The sequence below is a fragment of the Podarcis melisellensis genome (genome assembly GCF_964234715.1).
Source record: "Podarcis melisellensis genome assembly, chromosome: 9".
NCBI classification, from domain to species: Eukaryota; Metazoa; Chordata; class Lepidosauria; order Squamata; family Lacertidae; genus Podarcis; species Podarcis melisellensis.
In genome coordinates, this window is record NC_138541.1 from 60,174,608 (window position 1) to 60,194,837 (window position 20,230).

General features: G+C 41.4%; 1 protein-coding gene across 10 annotated transcripts in view; it reads right to left on the bottom strand.

The window, feature by feature from the left end:
* Positions 1–897: 897 nt before the first annotated feature.
* Positions 898–20,230, bottom strand: part of FAM114A1 (family with sequence similarity 114 member A1) — a 48,423-nt gene continuing 29,090 nt past the window's right edge. For 8 of the 10 annotated variants that reach the window (XM_081924523.1, XM_081924520.1, XM_081924524.1 and 5 more), the window contains 9 exons: positions 18,408–18,542; positions 16,370–16,522; positions 15,018–15,141; positions 14,014–14,099; positions 12,065–12,241; positions 10,918–11,057; positions 9,292–9,364; positions 4,266–4,319; positions 898–2,591 (listed from right to left, as the gene is read on the bottom strand). In XM_081924523.1, coding sequence (XP_081780649.1) covers positions 2,490–2,591; positions 4,266–4,319; positions 9,292–9,364; positions 10,918–11,057; positions 12,065–12,241; positions 14,014–14,099; positions 15,018–15,141; positions 16,370–16,522; positions 18,408–18,542 — 1,044 coding nt within the window. In that variant the 3' untranslated portion in view covers positions 898–2,489. The remainder of the gene's footprint in view (positions 2,592–4,265; positions 4,320–9,291; positions 9,365–10,917; positions 11,058–12,064; positions 12,242–14,013; positions 14,100–15,017; positions 15,142–16,369; positions 16,523–18,407; positions 18,543–20,230) is intronic. The other 2 variants (XM_081924525.1, XM_081924527.1) reach the window with 1 other exon arrangement.

The following is a 20,230-nucleotide window of genomic DNA, read 5'->3' on the forward strand; positions in this document are numbered from 1 at the left end:
AATACTACTACTACTACTGCACAAAGGATCATCTTGAAAAGCTGGTCACAAACCATATGGTCCTGCAGAAAAGATATCACACAAACATTATCTTCTATTATTACATAATATCATTGATTATTCCAAAGAGGATGTGGTGGCTAATTTAGAAGCAAACTCTTTGGTTGAGACAACACTCTGGCAAAAAATCCTTCACAGATTTGTCTGTGCCAATGAAAAACATGCCCTGGTGCTATGTCGGGGGAAAAAATGCTTTCCCTTCCTTCATCACCTTTCAAGAAACTGAAGACGTAAAAGAAATGAATACTGAAGCCACATATTCAGATGAAAGTTCAGCAGCTTGGAGACAGAAATTAGTTTCCCAGATGGAAAAAGTGACTAGAAGTTAATGACAGAGGCAAACTCAGTTTGGAAACATATGATAGTATATGGGCAGATAGAACTGGAGAAGTGCTTCTGTGCTTACACTGAAGTGGTGAATTTATTTGGATTCCTGGCAAGGCTGGCCCTTTCTTCCCCCCAAAAATCACTGTATAGCAGAAAAGTATGCAGAAGCTTTTGTGAGTCCTTCCATTTGTCTACTAAGCTAAAAGAAATTATCTCACTTCTTAAATACTGAAGAGAAATGTGAAGGATCTGAAGCTGCTGGCTTGAAGATAATTTACAGTACGGATCTGGAAGCTTTCTGCCTTTATCTAACTAGCCCTGCCCATTTCAAATTGTGAGGGAGAAAGAGGATTCTCCAAGTTGTCTTTAATTACAGTCAACAATGCTGTATCTGTTCGCTATCTTACAAGAGAAATGTCTTTTGATAATCTCCTATCAGAATTTGCCGGCAAGAAAAGTAGAGAAGAAAGCAGATACAACTTTTACAATATTCTGAATTTAGTTAGTTACTGGATGCAAACATTGTTTTTAGCTTTATTGATGTTTATATTAGTTGATAAAACATGAAAGGAGAATCCCATATGCAGGATGCAATAAGCGCTACACATCACAAGAGATTTTTTTTAAAAAAATTGTCCGTGAATTTTAGCAACATAAAATCTTAACATACTGCTTCTGATGTAAAATATCAATTTTTAGAAATGATTATATGCACATACTTTTCAGGGGAGAAAATGACATTTGTCAATAAGTTGGGTAGATGAGGACTTAACAATCTGCCCTTGGACCTTTTTTTTTAAAAAAGGTAGTGTTTAACAAAATAATTATTCAATTATTCAGTTGGATTAATGGAAGGCACCATACTTGCTAGTAAGTTTAGTTTTCTGAATAGCCTCGTCTAAACCAGAGACTGGACTTCTACCATAAATAATGCACTGGTTTGGCATATGACAGCAGCACTCCACTTTGAGGCAGCAAACACTATCGCTGTGTCTACAGTAATGATAAATCACAATTTTCCACAAAGACCCTGAAGTCAATAGTAATGGCAGAGTAGCATGTGGAAATTGGTGGACTTCACTGCCACAAACACTTAGTGCTGTTGCAAATTGTCAGTGCGCTTATTTTGCACACATTCATGCCTTAATTGAATTTTCAGACAGCACATTTTGCATTTCATTGTTTGACCCCACTGTCAACCTTTTCTGTCATCTAAACACCATCACATATCTGATGAAGTAGTATATAGTCCATTAAAGCTTATGCTATAATAAATTTGTCAATCTTTACGGTGCTGCTGTCATTTCTGCAGCAACAAACTAGCACGGCTACCCTTCTAAAAAGCACTTACATATTGGAGATTGCCGCTGGGGAGAAGCAGCAGTAGAAAGCTTGGTCCAGACCAGGAAGTGCAGACAATCTCATGATGCATTCTGCACAATGGTTGTCATACAAGCATGAATGGATGCTATCATTGATTCATGCTGGCCTCTGAATGAATCAGCAATCTAAAGGACGAGGTTGTGACTTTGTATCTATGAAAGAAGCAGTGCCATTAGTTCATGATTCCATTAAGGCAAGAAAACTTCTGTTACATTTAAGCTACATGAAACTGTTGGTATGGGAAAAGTGCCGTTGAACTTAAATAAGGAGATGCTGCCTCACCTTCATGCATGCAGAGAACAGCTACCCTACTAGGTGCTGAATCCCCAGACTACTTAGTTTGGAGTGTAACAAACTGTGCCTCAGTTCTTTACACTGATTTTGGATCAGGAGACTTCATTATGGCACCCTGGGCAAATAGGCCAGTGCAAATGTTTCAAAATGGGATGCAAGGTAGTACAGCAATATCCCAAAATGAAGTTCAACCAATAAAACAGAAATAAACACGATTTACCTTAAATTAATACAAGGAATATGACAGTTTCCACCCCCTATTATGAAACTGTATGTTTAAATAGGTTTACCTAAATACAAGAGTATTACTCATTCTGCATGTGCAAAATTGCATTTAGTGTCTTTTAAAGGCATCAGACATATTTTTGAACTGTAAACACAACCAAGAGATTATTAGGCTGATGGTTCTTTTAAATGCAAAGTGGTCACTGTAGTGTTTTTGAACAGTCATTCTGGAGATGAGAGATCTGGAGAACTGGAAGCAATAACTGGAAAGCATCTTGGATGTAAGTGGTGCTGTTACAACCCTGATGAGGAAAGAAAATGTATGTTAATATTGCAGTGTATTTCATATTGCAGTGCCTTTCAACCCCACTTATCTTGAAATTGGTGCGGTCTGCTTCCAGCTTGGCGGGGAGATACATGCATTATGCACTGCCGCAGGAAGCACATAATATGATGATGCCATAAACATGTCCACATGGGAAATCTAATCTGGATGAGGCTCCAAAGCACATGCACACAGTTATTTGAACATGTGTATGTGACATTACGTATTTGCTGAAGGAACACTGGCATTTGCTGCAAAATAATTGGGTTGGTTTTCTTCTTCAAAAAAGTGTGAGGAAAATGATATGGATGCAATGTCACAGTCCTAATCCAAATTCCTTTTCCAGAGAAAATAATATCTGTGGAGGAGAACACTTGTGGGCACGAATCCTCCCTCCCGTGGCCATTTTCGGAAAATGACAGAGGTCAATCTGGTTAATCCTTCCTCCACCTGTGCCACAGCTCTGAAACAAATCCCTACCCCACACCAGCAGGGGCATTTTGAAGAAGAAAAGTATGCTGAGAGTGCTGTTCAACTACCGGTAACTGTTACCCAGACTTGATCTACTAATATTAATGACCATGATAACGTAAGTTTCATTAAATTCAGTGTGGCTACTTTGAGTAACACTTAATTGAATACCACCCTTTAATTACTCCGGAATGCTGCCCATCTGAATAATAAACTCCTGAGTCACAGACAGACAAAACAACGAAGTCTTCAAAACAGAGCACAGAAAGTAGGTACGAAGGATTGTCTTGCTTACTATATATATTTTTATAAAAACTTTAAGAACACTAGCCAATCCTACCCAAGAATTTGCAGATACATATCCTACATTGTAGACGCTCCTGCAGTTGACACAGTAACAGGCTGATGGTCATTTCCTAGCAACAACCAATAGTGAATTACAGCCAGGGGAATACAATTTATATATATAAAATGGAAACATTAGTTTGCCTCCCTTTGGAACTTCTGACAATGGAAATGCCAGTTATCTGCTGTCTGAATTCTGAGAGTACCAACATTTGTAGGGACCATAGATTTCTAGAGGCAAAATAATGCAAAAGGCCCTTACAGTGCAATCATGGTTTCACATGGAATTTCAAATTCCTTTGCATACCACCCAGAAATTCATTTCTAGATGAAGATTGATTTATAAATTTTAACATGAATAAATAGGTGCAGCCTACTGAGAACCTTGCCTATGCAAGCTCCATTGAACTGAATGGCATGTCCTCCAGCACTCATCTTAGTTCAGAGATTATATTTAGTGATTTATGAGCAGCAGAAACTTTATTAAGGTTCAGAGTCTATTCCTAGGCATTTTTTTTTGGAATGGAAAGCAAAGCTACCTTACTGAACTAACTGTAAATTGTCCAGTAAGTTCTTTCCAAAGCATTATGGTAAGAGGTAGGAAGAAGCGTTTCACCCGTGTCTTACAAATGTTCCTAGAAAACGCAGCACGGTTGTTATGGCTAAGCTCTCACAGATGAGTGATTAAAGCACAATGACACTGTTTATGAAATGGCACGGAATTACAGTGATAACCATTACTTTTTATGGTTCTTCATAGGGACATAAATGTATGCTAGCTTCATTTGAAAAAGACAGCAAAGTGGTTCCTTATGTAAAATAGCGGCACACTTACCTCTAATAGTACGCTGTTGACCATTGGGTTAAGGACTTCGGCTTTTTTGTCACTCTGCTCAGATGAAAACACAGGCAAGGTTCAATGCATAATACATTGAGAAAGTGGTAATAAAACATTTCTTTGCTTTAGTAATACATTTGTTTTGAAGAGTGAGATTCTGAAGGTGCTGGCTTACTGTATAAGCAAAATATGCACATGTTCAGTGTCAAATACAAAATACCATTTTCATTGATGCAAAAAGGGCATTTTTTTAAAAGATTAGACAAAAATATGCTCGAGGCTTTGTGAAGACAGTGGAACAAGTCCGAGGAATTCAGCCTTGCTTAAATCCTGGCGATATTCAGCAATCTCAGCTGGTCTTCAACACAACCAACTTTCTTTGGATCCCAGAAAGCGAGCTGTATTTATTTTTCCAATGGTGAGGTTGTGGATAGAAATTGCTTCCTCAGTCTCTTCCCCACTCTTCCTTTCTGGCCCACTGCTGGTAGTCTCCCTCCTTTAAATCCAGCAGTGGGGCAATGGTGTTCACCTGACCTCCTGATAGCCGACTGGCTGCTGCTTACCAGGAAGGAGAGAGGCAAAGCAGCAGGGAGGCTGATGTGATGAAAATGCACTAAGAGGAGCGTAGGATTAGCTCTGCTAGTACCGCTTCAATTTCCCTTCATCCGTACCCCATGCTACCCCAAACCACCACCCACCACTGTTTGAATCTCCACAATGGTTTCTTGTCCACTCCCAGATCCAGCACAAGTTCCTTGTCATTACTTTCAAAAGATGTGGCCTCATCCATTGCTTCCTCTTGTGCTGGGCACTGCCTTCCAGAACCCCTACCTGGTGACATCTGCCTCCCTTCAAATCTACCTTGTCCATGATGGAACACCCTGTGGAATGCCATCCCATCAGATGTCAAGGAGATAAAGAACTACCCAACTCTTTGAAGACATCTTAAGGCAGTAGTCCTGATTCAGGAAGTTTTTAATGTTTGATGTTATATTAAGTTTTTATATGTGTTGAAAGCCGCCCAGAGTGGCTGGGGCAACCCACCCAGATGGGCGGGGCGATGAACCTACGCTCAGCCAAAAGCCTTATCGAGCAAAGATTAGCAGAGATTGAAAATCAACACAACCTCTCCAGGGGTGGGGGTGTCTGCTCCCCCAGGTATCACGGAATAACCCCACCACTTGGCCTTCCATCATACATGTCATCTCTTTCATCTGTACCACACCGACTTGCATTTATTCGTGCAAGGTTCAATGTTTTTCCATCGAACCTGCTGAGCCACAGATTTTCCAAGGGTTTGGTGTCTCCGCTATGTGAGTGTGACGGGAAAACAGTTGAATCTCTTCCACATATAATGTTCAACTGTCCCCTACATAGCATAGCCAGGACTAAATTCCTGGGTCCTGCTTTACTGCGCTTGGTTGGCAGGCCTGTTGAGTCACATGCCGCACTGCTTTTGCAGGATACAGATCCTTCTGTAACTCTGCAGGTGGCGAGATTCCTGAATGCGGTTATCTCACACACAAAAACCACCAAACAACAACAACAACACCAAAACTAATCAGACAGTTATGATGAGAGTGCATGACGGATCTCGTCTCCAGTTTTCCTTTTTCTCTGAACCGTCCCTTGGATCTTTCTGGGCCCCAAGCTGTATTTGTCACTCCTCAATGACCCACCCTTGCATCGTGGTGTTCACCTTCTGTTGTTAGATATATTGGTTTTTATGCTTCTGTGCTTTTATGTTCGTACATACTTTATGGGCTAATAGCCGTATAAATAAAGAATTGAATTGGGCGGGGTATAAGTAATAAAAATATTATTAAAATAATATTATAAAGTCTTATTTTTCATCCTGTACTGAAACTAAGGCTAAATATGTGTGAATGGAACACATATTCTTTTCATTTACATTCCCACTAGTTCTTTCCCCCTTTATTTATTGTTTTCCCTAGTCAAATTTTAAGCCCCTCAGGGTTCAAATATATCTTTTTACCATTATTCTATAAAGTACCATGCACAGCAAGTGTTAAGCAAATATTATTATTACTACTGCTGCTGCTGTTGTGATGATTATTACTAAAAATAATGCCAGCCCCAAAGAGATTGTAAAAAGAGATGGGGGGGAAGCCCTGAAATAATAAAAACAACAATACTGTTTCAAAGTCAGTAATTAAAAAAAAACCCAATACCCATCCCCTTGTTTATTTCAGCGTATACAAGCCCCTGAAACATAAAGAAATGATTGCCTGTTAAAACAATATTGATTGATATAATCAATAGTTAGTGCAAACACTGTGAAGGAGATCTATAGCGATAAAGAATAAAAATATTTATTGTTTCTCAATAACTGTTTTCTTGAAATGAGAAGGACAGAGTTACAATGTGGTTATTAAATGACAGCATTGTTTAGCAGTTGTGTGGAGATGCTATTAATCTGGGGAGCCTCATCTGCTCTAAATCTACATAATGACTGGTTTATATGGTCCTCTTGCAGTTATTCCTTGGCCTTGCTATCTGACTTAAAATTAGTTCAGTAAGAGCAATCACATCTGTAAACAACCACCGCCAACAGTTTTGGCCTCATTTGTATACAGGGCCTTCCCTACCATCGGGCAGTGTGAGGTGGCCAGCTCAAGTAGCAAATGCTGGGGATCAGGGAGCGGTGGTGAGATGTTGAAGGACAGAGGAGTGTTTGCCATGTGAACTGCCCACCACCTTCTAAGCCAGCCTTCTGCTCTCAGATGCAGTAAATGCTGCTGCCCCATTGCCAGTGTTGAAGTAATACAGCTGCAACTCTGGTTGCTATATACAGGTGAAACTCGAAAAATTAGAATATCGTGGAAAAGTTCATTTATTTCAGTAATTCAACTTAAAAGGTGAAACTAATATATGAGATAGACTCATGACATGCAAAGCGAGATATGTCAAGCCTTTATTTGTTATCATTGTGATGATCATGGCGTACAGCTGATGAAAACCACAAATTAACCAACTCAGAAAATTAGAATATTAAATGAAATCAGCAAAACAAGGACTGCAAATAGAGCAATATTGGACCCCTGAGAAGTAGAAGCATGCATATGTACTCAGTACTTGGTTTGGGCCCCTTTTGCATCAATTACTGCCTCAATGCAGCATGGCATGGATGCTATCAGCCTGTGGCACTGCTGAGGTTTTATGGAAGACCAGGAAGCTTCAATAGCAGCCTTTAGCTCTTCTGCATTGCTCGGTCTCATGTCTCTCATCTTTCTCTTGGCAATGCCCCATAGGTCAGGCGAGTTTGCTGGCCAGTCAAGCACAGTAATCCCATGGGCATTGAACCAGGTTTTGGTACTTTTGGCAGTGTGGGCAGGTGCCAAAGTCCTGCTGGAAAATGAAGTCAGCATCCCCATAAAGCTCATCTGTGGAACGAAGCACGAAGTGCTCCAAAATCTCCTGGGAGACGGCTGCGTTGACCCTGGACTTAATGAAGCACAGTGGACCAACACCAGCTGATGACATGGCTCCCCAAATCAACACAGACTGTGGAAACTTCACACTGGACTTCAAGCATCTGGCATTGTGTGCCTCCCCATTCTTCCTCCAGACTCTGGGTCCTTGGTTTCCAAATAAGATGCAAAAGCTGCTCTCATCAGAAAAGAGATTTGGGGAGCCATGTCATCAGCTGGTGTTGGTCCACTGTGCTTGGACAATGGGGCAGCAGCATTTACTGCTTTTCCACGATATTCTAATTTTTCGAGTTTCACCTGTATGGAATAGGAGAGATGCCATCCTGTCCTTTGCAGTCCCAGCTGTATGTCTGGTTATGAATGTGGTAACGGCATTAATTTCAACGTGACCAAGGTGGATCTCTACTCACTTTACATTAAAATTCAAATACTGGTATCTCAGTACAAAATATATGTACACCTGTAAAATGTGCATCACTTGGTGTCTTTCAGAGGGCTAGTAAACATACGCTCTTACTAGAGAGGAAATTTCACATTAAAAGGCGCATTCACATCAGAAAGAAGTTGCCCAACTTCCAGGGCTAAAGCTTTTGCTGCTCAGCACCAACTTCCAGTCTGGTAGCATAGCTATATATGGACTTGTTTGCTATGAACACACAGCAAGTCAGAGCTGAATCTCTTTTAAATTATGTGCTTAAATCAAGCAAAACTGTTGAAGTGCAGAGGCACCAAGGTCAAAACTAAAAGTCATGTAAGATGCCTGGTTCTGAAGTTGGATCAGATTAATATTTCACGCTGGATTTTTGGGTTTGATATAAATATTTATCAAGACTGCCTCGGAGAAATATGATAAAACACGCAGAGAAAATGCAGAAATAGACAAATTCCTGTAACTTGCCACCAGCATAAATTATTCAGAGTGAAAGCAATATGATTAAATTATGTTATTTTAAAAGAAACTCTGAAAAGATGCTTGCTGATGCAAGGGAGATGAAAATGGCTCACAGGAGCCTTGTTTAAAATTCTACCATCAAACAAAAATGAAGCATGTTGAAATTCTGTACTGGAATTACTATTTTTTAAATAAAAGTTTCCCTGCTTTGCTTTTCATCTTTTTGAGAGATAGTCCCTTTCAAGCACTAATATGTTCAAAATCGTGTTGATAGTCCAGACATGATCTATCTTTAGTTGCAGTCTTGGATGTTTGCATTTCTCAGGGTTCCCCCACCCCACCCCCATTCCAGAAGAAGTTGCTCTTTTTTCAATTCATTCCCTGGGCTCATCTTCTCGTCTTGTCCCATAATATCTATCACAATCTAGGGCTCATTCACACTTCGCTTGCCCAGCACCTAGAAAATGAAGACCTAGAACTTGGGCAAACATAGTAGAGGACATAGTTAAAATAGATCCCCAAGCATTTTTTATGCTTATGGCTCCGTGGTGAAGTTCAATAATCAATGGAAATAGGATTTCTGTGTACCTACTTTCTGGTTCTCTCACTCAACCAAGGAAGAAGACTTCAAGAGATTAAAAAGTGACTTGTAAATGAATAAAACTGCATAATAACTTACCCCAACTGAAGTTAAGAAATCAGCAAAATTTTTCGACAGGGAAGAAACTTCATTACACATTGTACTTGTTAAACTGTTAAAGAAACAATAAAATATCAATAATACATTTATTTCACTACAGCACAGATGAATTAACTGCTACTGCTGTAATCAATATATGCACCATGTTACATCTCTATAAGAGTATTGTACTGTCAAGGGCATACCAACATGTTTATTGCTACTGAAACAACAGCGGTAATAGCAACATCATTTATGCAGTAGGAGAAATGTTATATTGAGTCTAAAAGACTTAAAATTTCTGCAATGGTACACAAGAGTTGCTTGCAGAAACTTCCAGATGCAATCCCTGCAATCTCCAGATAGGACTGGGAAACACCCCTGACTGAAACTCTGGTGACCAATTGCCAGTCATTCTAGACCAGGGTTTTCCAAACCTGGGTCTCCAGCTGTTTTTGGATGACAACTCCCATCATCCTTAGCTAGCAAGATCAGTGGTCATGGATGATGGGAATTGTAGTCCAAAAACAGCTGGAGACCCAAGTTTGGGAAACACTGCTCTAGACAACACTTAGCTAAAACACACACACACACACCAATGGTCTAACTTGGTACAAGGCAGTTTCCTTTGTTCTTAGATTTGAAATGAATGGCAGCTTATGTAAGAAAGCATTCTAGGGGCATTCTCATACTGCCATGACAATGTAAGTGTATAGATAAATAGACACTACTGTGGCGGGAAGGTAAACAGAGTTTTTGTGTGCTCTGGATTTCATCATGCCATAGTCAACTTTGACTGGACTTAACCATCCAGTACACTGAAAAGCGAAACTCTTTGAAGAAGGTTAGAAGAGCCTCTTAACAGAATTTTGAGCATCTAAGCAATTTCCGTTCCTAGGATTCTATTAGGTTTCCTGGTCAATCTAAGGATACTCTTTTGAGTATCTTCCTTGATGAGACTAATAAATCTATTACCAAACAGGTGGCAAAAACAGCTGAATGTTGCCACATCTCTGTCCTGATATGATTGTTAGTTTCTAGATTGTCAGTGTTAATAATTAACAATTGATTCATTTCATGATGTGATTTTGTATTTTATAGTTTTTGTACTTTCTATTAGTTATTACCGTATTTTTCGCTCTATAAGACACACCAGACCATAAGACGCACTTAGTTTTTGGAGGAAGAAAACAAGAAAAAAAATATTCTGAATCCCAGAAACCAGAACAGCAAGAGGGATCGCTGCGCAGCCTGCATTCGCTCCATAAGACGCACACACATTTCCTCTTACTTTTTAGGAGGGAAAAAGTGTGTCTCATAGAGCGAAAAATACGGTACTTTCTAACAAACGATTGATTGAATTCCTAGAATTGTTTGCATTTCCTGACATCTGGCATATCCAAGGACTTGGGTATGTGATTCAGAGATGTGCTGCACCAGCAGAAATGTGTTTAAAATAGGATTTGCCACCTGCAGCACCTGCAAAACTTCTCCACCAATGATGCAGTAGTGGAAGTATTCTTGCAGCAGAAAGACAAAACAATACTGAATGTCATCTTCTGCAAGGAACAGCATTCAGTAAGCACTGCACACACATTGAAAGAATCAGAATGACAATATATTCACTTTGTTAGAACTTTTGCTTGTTCCAAGGCAGGCTTCTCAACTTCTTGTCCATGAAGGATTAATTCTGCTAATTTGTGGAGCTGTTCAATACAGCGGGCTGTTACTTCGGCAAGGCTTTCAATAGACAACATGTAAATTTCCTGGAAAGAAAAACAAAAGGCTCAGGATGATGAATTGCACTGTTCAATGAAGAAAAGGAGGAGAGAAGGTAGTGGTGGGAAATACTATAGGAAAAGGGAAGTCAGGTCCTACCTTGGTTTGCAGGATTTCCATGTGTATGCATTTTAGAAAGGTCCAACTACCACTGTTTGGTGCAGCCTTCCTCAACCTGGTGCCCTCCAGACGTTTTGGACTACCACTCCATTGACCCCAGTCAGCACAGCTTGTAGGAGCTGTAGTCCAAAACATCTGGAAGAGACATTTCAAATGGATCTGCATGTGCCTTGCAATGTGAATGTGCACAGGACGCACACCTAACTCTTACCTGTATGTGCATTAAGTCTGCTATGTTCATGAACCTTCCTTGCTGATTTGTGGGAAATGTATTTTAATCCCACTTACTTAAGTCCATAATAGGCACAGTTTTTCAAGCTAAATGTGATGGATATGACCCAGCTGATTTGAAATCATATTCAGATGAGACAGAGACAGTTTTCATTCCTGGAAATAGTCAAACTATATATCACACAGATACAACTTAATCAGTACTATGATTAGGTAAAAGGTAAAGGGACCCCTGACCATTAGGTCCAGTCGTGACCGACTCTGGGGTTGCGGCGCTCACCTTGCTTTATTGGCCGAGGGAGCCGGCATACAGCTTCCGGGTCATATGGCCAGCATGACTAAGCCGCTTCTGGCGAACCAGAGCAGCGCACGGAAACGCCATTTACCTTCCCGCCAGAGCGGTACCTATTTATCTACTTGCACTTTGACGTGCTTTCAAACTGCTAGGTTGGCAGGAGCAGGGACCGAGCAACGGGAGCTCACCCCGTCACAGAGATTCGAACCACCGACCTTCTGATCGGCAAGTCCTAGGCTCTGTGGTTTAACCCACAGTGCCACCCGTGTCCCTTAGTACTATGGTTACTTACATGTAATAACAAAATATGATGATAGACAGACAAACTGAAATCTGCGCATCTCTCACCTCTACAGTTTTGTTCTTTGTTTCTTCTGTGTCTCCAGATTCACCTGTTTGAGGCTTTTCTTCACCTTCTTGGTTCGCTTCATCTACTTTTGTTTTCTCTTCTCTGTTCTCTTCCATTTTTTCTGTAGATTCAGGGAGTCTAGCTTCTTCCAGGTAATCATAAGCTTTCTTTCTAGCCTGCAAAAGAATCAGAACAAAAGAGAACCTAGCATGAAGAATGACTTCCTCTTTCAATATGCATTAGAATGACATATTTTGAGTACTGTGTGAAAGAGGCTGCCTGATTTTTTTCACTGGCCAAAACTGTCTCATGGAAGCATGAAACTACGGCATCCACTGTTTAAGCAGTGCATGAATATTTCTGCAAGTGTTTGTACAAGCATTCGCAGAACAATGCTAGTGGCTACAGTGGTGCCCCGCTAGACGAATGCCTCGCAAGACGAAAAACCCGCAAGACGAAAGGGTTTTTCGGTTTTTGCGACGCTTCGCTAGACGATTTTCCCTATGGGCTTGCATCGCAAGACGAAAGCCCATAGGGAAATCTCGGGGACCTTTTTTTAAATGCTGGCGGTGGGGAGCAAAGCCTTCCCCCCCCTCCGGACTTCAGAAGAGGTCCAGGAAGGCCGGCGGGGGCGAAAGGCTTTGCTCCCCACCGCCAGCATTTTAAAAGCGGTCCGGGATAGCAGGGAAGCGCTTCCCGCTATCCCGGACGGCTTTTGAAGGCAGGCAGGGGGGGCAAAGACTTTTGCCCCCCCTGCCTGCCTAACCGGGGGCTTTTAAATCGCCCCGGGACTGTCCGGGGCGATTTAAAAGCCCCCGGACGGCTTTTGAAGCCTCCCCCCCGCCCGGCTTCGGGGCATCATCCCGATGCCGGGCGGTGGGGCAGGAACGCCTCCCCCAGCCGCCCGGCTTCGGGGCATCGTCCCGATGCCGGGCGGTGGGGCAGGAACGCCTCCCCCAGCCGCCCGGCATCGGAACGATGTCCCGAAGCCGGGCGGCCGGGCGGGAAAGCCTCCCCCCCCCGCCCGGCTTCGGGCATCATCCCGATGCCGGGCGGTGGGGCAGGAACGCCTCCCCCAGCCGCCCGGCTTCGGGGCATCGTCCCGATGCCGGGCGGTGGGGCAGGAAAGCCTCCCCCAGCCGCCCGGCATCGGAACGATGTCCCGAAGCCGGGCGGCCGGGCGGGAAAGCCTTTGTCCCCCCTGCCTGCCTTCCCAGGGGCTTTTAAATCGCCCCGGACAGCGGAGAAGTCCTCCGCTGTCCCGGGCGATTTTAAAATGCCGCCCGCCAGAAGAGGTTGGGGGAAGGCTTTTTCCATAGGAACGCATTAATTGATTTTCAATGCATTCCTATGGAAAACCGTGCATCGCAAGACGAAAAACTCGCAAGACGAAGAGACTTGCGGAACGAATTAATTTCGTCTTGCGAGGCACCACTGTATTTTCCTTCCTTCATTGTTTTGAACGTCTTTCACATCCCCAAACGTCTCACCATTCTTGCTTGATTTCACCCCTTGTTATTACGACCTGCATAATTTTGAATAAATAATTTGGGTTTGCTTGACTTAGACTTTTTGGGCCTCAGACATTAGTAGCTTTTATGTCACATTCTGAAGAAACAGTCTATAAGGATTCACAAACTTGAAATGTGCAATTAAGATCTCTTTTTCTAAGAAATCCTATTTTCTGGATGTGAACAATATGTGGCCATATTAATTACAGTGCAGGCAGATAACCTCTTTTTCCAATTATGTTCGGTTTAACTCATAATTCTTCATTACAACTCTCTCGGCTTACAGCCACCAATTTACCAAAGCTGCAATTGCACTACTGCTCTGCCTCCTAGTGTGCTACACTAGCTATTTAAAACCAGTATGCTCCCAACTTTTGAACTGAGTTGGTGAAGAAGGGCAGAATCCTTTCCCCCCAAAGGCAAACAAAGTCACCCACCTTGTTAAGTTTGTCAGGAGTGGCAGCAACATGTAATTCAAAGAGCAATTCTGTAAGCATGGTCACAAACTCATCTCCCGCATCTGCTGCAAAAGTAAAAAGGAAACAAGAAAAAACGACCCTTGAAATATTTTGTTATATTCCGTTCCCAAAAAACATGAATCCAATTTTTTTTTATAAAGGCATTTCTTCTTGCTCTCTTCCTTAAATCTTAGCAAATAAGTAAGTTTCCTCATCACATTATTCTACCTTCTAAGCCATTCTTCAATAGATGTAGTTTCCACTTTCCACTTGGAAGCAATTTCAGTTCTTGTCGTAAGTAATAGATTGGTTACCAGTTTTCTATTTTCCTGTCTTACAACATTTCTGATATAGCTTTATATAGAGAGAGTGGCACCAACCCAGCTATAAGCATGAGGCATTGGCTTCTTAACTGTCAGGTGCTGCTCGCACTGGGGAATAAATGGCTGCCCCAAGGCCCCCAAGATGATGTGAAAGCCCTTGAGATGACTTCTCAGTAGCAAATGAGGGGAGCAATTGCCAGTTAAGAAGGACTGCCTCGCGCCTGACATGGGGGTTGGGCAACATCAGAATGTGCCTAGATCTAACCCATCAGTGAGTTGCTGCTGATCTGATCTATAATTCCTTGTTTTGCTATTCCTAACCCTAGAGACTGCTAACAGTGGGTACAGTCTTCTACTAAGGCATGTATAAGTCTCTTTGATTTTGTGCCGCATATATTCTTTACGATAATGTTTTACCCTTTCTGAGTGTGTTTTTTTAAACAATCAAGTGGTATATGATTTTATGAAACAAACAAATAAATATTGACTTGGACACCAGTATCTTCAGTGGGAAGGTTTTTCAGAAACATCACTTTGAGGATTAGGTCATTCATAACTGATTTAATTGTTTTTAATTAAACATGTAGACTCCACTATCAGGCATGTGCTGCACAGGCATGTGCTGCACAGACAATTCTGCACAGACAATTCTGCAGCTACCTTTCTTTCCTTCGTTGTCTTCATTTTCTGACTCTTCTGGAAGGAAGACTGCTTTAATAGCAATTAAAGCATCTTTTGTTTTTTCCATTTCCTCTCCTTCAAGGGATGTTAAATATGATTGTATCTAAAAGAATGAATGAATGAATAAATGAATAAATGAATGAATAAATAAATGCGTGCGCGTGCTCACACACACACACACACACGGGCCTGAGCATTTCATTGTATCTGCAGCACATAATGTGCAAGAAAAATGGAGAAATACAGTTTCAGTGTCTACACAGCTTGCAATCACTGGGTGAAATCCAGTGGAACAGGCAGAGCTTGTAGAAGGGATTCTGCTTCCTATAATGCCCCTCAAAATCTCTTATGGATTGTTGGAGGGCCCTCTGGAACAGATCTGGAGCTCAGAGCTGTGTACACCAGCTGCCTCCTAACCACAAAACGTATAGGGCCACACTTCCTTAGTTTCAGCAGCAGTACTATGTTTCATTCCTTCTGGTTGTTCTCTGAAACTGTATTGTTGGATAAGACACTTTAATCTACTGCATAGGTAAAGTGCTGTATCCGGTTGCACCTGTCAGCCCTATTCTGCGCTGAAAAACAATTTGTAACATACATCCAACTGCGTCTACATCATCCATACCATTGGCCAACCGAAACTGCTGCACTAATACAGCACTGTGGGACTGTCTTCAATGGCAACGTGATACCGACTGTAGCATTACATAGCATAGTGCTGGAGTAATGGAACATGAAAAGGAGTTAATTTCCTTCATGAGCGTAAATCAACCTATGGATGAGCTAATCACAGGTACAAGGTCCGCCAAGCCAGTTACTATGGTAACGGCTCAGTGCCCTGACTATATCTGTAATTAACACATTTCAGCTCAGTAGTCTGCAGTTATTCTGTCTGTCTGTTAGTCAGTGTTACTGGTCCAGTGTTGTGTCTTGAATTGCTGAACTTTTTTAGAGCAATAGAGATGCTTTGTACTTGTATGTATCTATATCTGCAAAAGCCTACAAGCTGCATATATCTACATCCAGAAATGTTTTACTTATTTATTGGAAGCAATGAGCACAGCTGTTAGAAATACAGGGGCAATGCAACGTTGGTGGCTGTGGGGCACAATGTACCAGAGATGGTGTAGAAATTTCAAATATTGTAAGGCACTCTGAGCCTGCAGGCTAGGACAGGGTATAAATTCAAATGACTACATAAATAAGTGCAAACTGTTGCTCCTAAGGAGCCTGCTAGAGATAGGGTTTCAATCTTACTGGGAGATATTCTTGAGAAATATGTCCCAGAAAGCATTCCTGTTACCTTGATTTATAAAGTCAATATACTGTACCTTGGCTTCACTTTCATTAGACAGAATTTCTAGAGCTTCCAGATGAGACAGACCCTGAAACTCATCAAACAGCAGCCCATAATGCGCCGTCCTCTCAAATGTCACTTGCTGGGCCAGCCTCTGCTTCTCTTTCTCTTTGGCTTCTCGCAACAGCTGTGGAAATATAGATCATAGCTGCTGGTTAATTGGTTGCATGGCAGATTTGACAAATTTTATCACCTTCAGTCCCAGCTCCTCTGGGCAATAAGAATAAAAATTGGAGTTAGATCTTACCAGCAGAGGTAAAATGCTTCACTGTATTACAACAGGTCCAATAAAACATTTTAAACAGTATTCTCTGTACGAGTTTTGCAATTAGTGGTGATTATAGCTTGCTTCTTCTTGTTGCTTTTTTTTAAAGGGGCCAGCACTTTTTTTTGTCTGTGATTTTGCTTTCTGGTAGTTTTTCTAGCTTTCTCTCTAGTGGATTTTGTTCTTTTTTTTTGAAGGATCTGTCTGCTTGGGACAGTTGACTTTGGAGAGCAAAAATTCCAACCCTTACCCCAACTTAACAGCCTGCTTACTACACTGTTTCTCTTTGTAGCCCATTCTCAGTATAATACACAACTGCATCCTCAGAAGCAAGTTTTACACTTTGGAACTAAAATCTTTGATCATATTTTGTAACATTGATATTTATTTATTTATCTCATTTTATTTATTAGATTTATTCAAAAGGTCTCAGGGCAGTTCACAAAATAAAAATATGAGATAAGAACACAAATAAACAGTTAAAAAACAGCAACAAAGCAACAAATCTACCATGAATTACTAAACGAACCATGATTATAACACGCTGTATGGTCGTTCTTGAAGAAGATGCTTCACTGAAGAACACTGCAAATTAATGCCACTGAGGAAGTAAGACATGAAACTGTGTATCACATGCAAACTCCTGAAAACATATAGTGGGTCTCCATGCCAGTTTTGGATATCACAGGAGACATCTATCACTTTGACTGGTGTAGAAAGTGCAAAGCTCAAATGTGACAGATAGTAATATATACTGCAACCCCTTGCGTTCACACAGTGAGCTATTGCTGGGGGAGAGGGGGTCAGAGAAAAGCAAAGCTGGATGGCAGCATGATGAAGAAAACATGGTGTGTTCAACATGAGCACGCTGTTCTGGGTGAATTCCTGCCTGGCATACTTTGGTAGGTATTATTTATTACATTTGTTAGTTGTCCCAAGTCGCAGCTTCTAGGCGATGCATAAATATACAGGTGTAAGCAGGGCAAGAGAACCAGTACAGATTCCCCCTCCCCTGAAATGGGAGGTTTCTTTTTTTCTTAAGAGTTTAAAGGTAGCTGCACTGGTTTGTTACGTAATTTATGAACCATAGAATCATAGATTGTGAAGCTGAGGCTCCAATACTTTGGCCACCTTATGAGAAGAGAAGACTCCCTGGAAAAGACCCTGATGTTGGGAAAGATGGAGGGCACAAGGAGAAGGGGAGGACAGAGGACGAGATGGTGGGACAGTGTTCTCGAAGCTACCAGCATGAGTTTGACCAAACTGTGCTAGGCAGTGGAAGACAGGAGTGCCTGGCATGCTCTGGTCCAGGGGGTCATGAAGAGTCAGACACAACTAAACAACAGCAACCAGAATCATAGAATTGTAGAGCTGGAAGGAACCATGATCATCTAGTCCAACCCCCTAAGAGAAACTTGTGTGAAAATTTGCCACATAGAAGATAGCCTATTAAGCAACCCTCACTCATTCATACTGATGGTGAATAAGTGGTTGCCCTCTGGACGTTTTTAAGCAGAGGTTGGATGGCCATCTGTCATGGGTGCTTTAGAGATTCCTGCATTGCAGGGGGTTGGACTAGATGACCACTAGGGTCCTTTCCAACTCTACACTTCTATGATTTTATGTGGCTCTTCAAAACTCCAAGAGCCTTCCTCTAAAAATCAAAACCACAGTCAATTATACAGTCATCGTAATTGTCTACACCACTTTCGAACACTGCATTATTATCAAAATTGACTTATTTCACCTGGGATAAGGAAACAGTTCGTTCCATCAATGTTTTGGTTTTTTTAAATCCAGGATCACTTTCTGCAAGGACGTTCATAGTTTTCTTGCCAATGAACTCCAAAGCATCAAGGCCACCAGTTAAGACGCTCTTGCCCTGCACGAAACAGAGGAGAAATAAGCTTGTTTATGGACACTTTAAACACTATTATACGTAAGTAAGCAAATCCCACTAATTTTAACGGCTTTTATAAAAAAGTTTGCTTTGTGTTCCAAACACCTTTTAAGTATGTAGCTATAAAGCTATATAGGAACACTGAATCTGCAGCTCATAACTGCTCAACCCTCTGCTTTTTCTCCCCTTGCAAATAGCAGGATTTATGACTTCATTAGTCATCTCTCATATTGAATATGGATTCCAGGTGAAAAAGTACCACGGTTAAACACATTAAGTTAATTAAAAGAAAAGCATTCCGTGGAATAAAATAGAACAAGGGAGCACTAACACAGGCATAAAAAATTATTAATATCATTTTTGTTTTAGGCAGCGGCTTGTCTTTTGTCCTTTGGTGAGAAGATCAGTAATGGAAAATAAACTTATTTGAAAGACAGCTTGCTTTCCATGACTGATCATCTCTTGCAAGGCACAGGGGAGCTTTGGGCATTTTATTGGGTGCCATCTCAGCTCACATGAGACAATAGTGAGACCCATCAGACCTGACTAATGTTTCACTTGAACAGAGGGTACACCCTAGAACCATTCGCCCTTCCTGAGAATCCTCTGCCGTGATGTGGTGAGGCTCCATGGCAGAAAACATGATGTGCAAAGAAATTCCCTGAAGGCAAAATGTGTTAGGGAAAGCAGTGGGGGAGTTCATAGGCATTTAAATTTCCATCTTTAAATAATATTCACTGGATCACACAAGATTCTGCAAGGTATCTCCAAAGCAAGCAAGCAAGCAAGCAAGCAAGCAAAGAAACAAATCCATAGCACTTGAGAGGGACGAGGCAACGGATGCCATCTTTGATTTTGACGGATTGGCAGCCCAAACGTTTGGTCTGTTCACACAGAGCCAGCCTTTGTTTGGCCAATTCTGCAAGCAAGCAGACTTTGTATAATAAATTGCTTGCACTGCCCTAAGGCTGTCTTTGTTTGAGGCTGAGATGATCAATCCCATGCCTTGCATACATATAGCCTGACAAGGTGTTATAGAAACATCTGCATTATTCACAGATATGACAGCTTCTATTGCTATCAATATGGTTTGGGAGTTTGTGAATCTCTGAAGCATTTATAACACATAGTCAGTGAAAACAAAGCTCTAGCATCTGCTACTTTGGATAAGAGACTCAGATCAGGCTGAGTCCAGCTGCTTTTGGCTTTGGATATGAAACTCCAAAGTCGTCCGCAGGGTAGATTAGGGAGCCTGATGTGTCCCACAAGGGGGGGGGGGGAGAGAACTGCCTAACAGGATTTTTTTTTTTGCTTTGAAGTTGGCATATCCTACCCATAAAGCCCATGGTGTTACATTTTTTAAAATAAAAAAACAAGCAGGAAGAGTCAATTTCTAGGCACGCAGATTCTCAAGGCTGTACACGCCACTTTTTGGTGAGCTGCCCATTCTATCCCTGAAGATATTAAGAGGTACTTGGAATAGATTGAATTTTCATTAGGGTACGACAATCATTCATGCCATCATGGTATGCCAGGTTTCCAGGAACTTAAAATTTTCTGCCAAGTTCTCACTTATAAAATCATGCTACAGACCCTTATGAGAAAAGCTGTCTTACATTGAAATGGTATCAACTCTTTTAGGATATAAATAAGTTCTACTTCAAATCTTT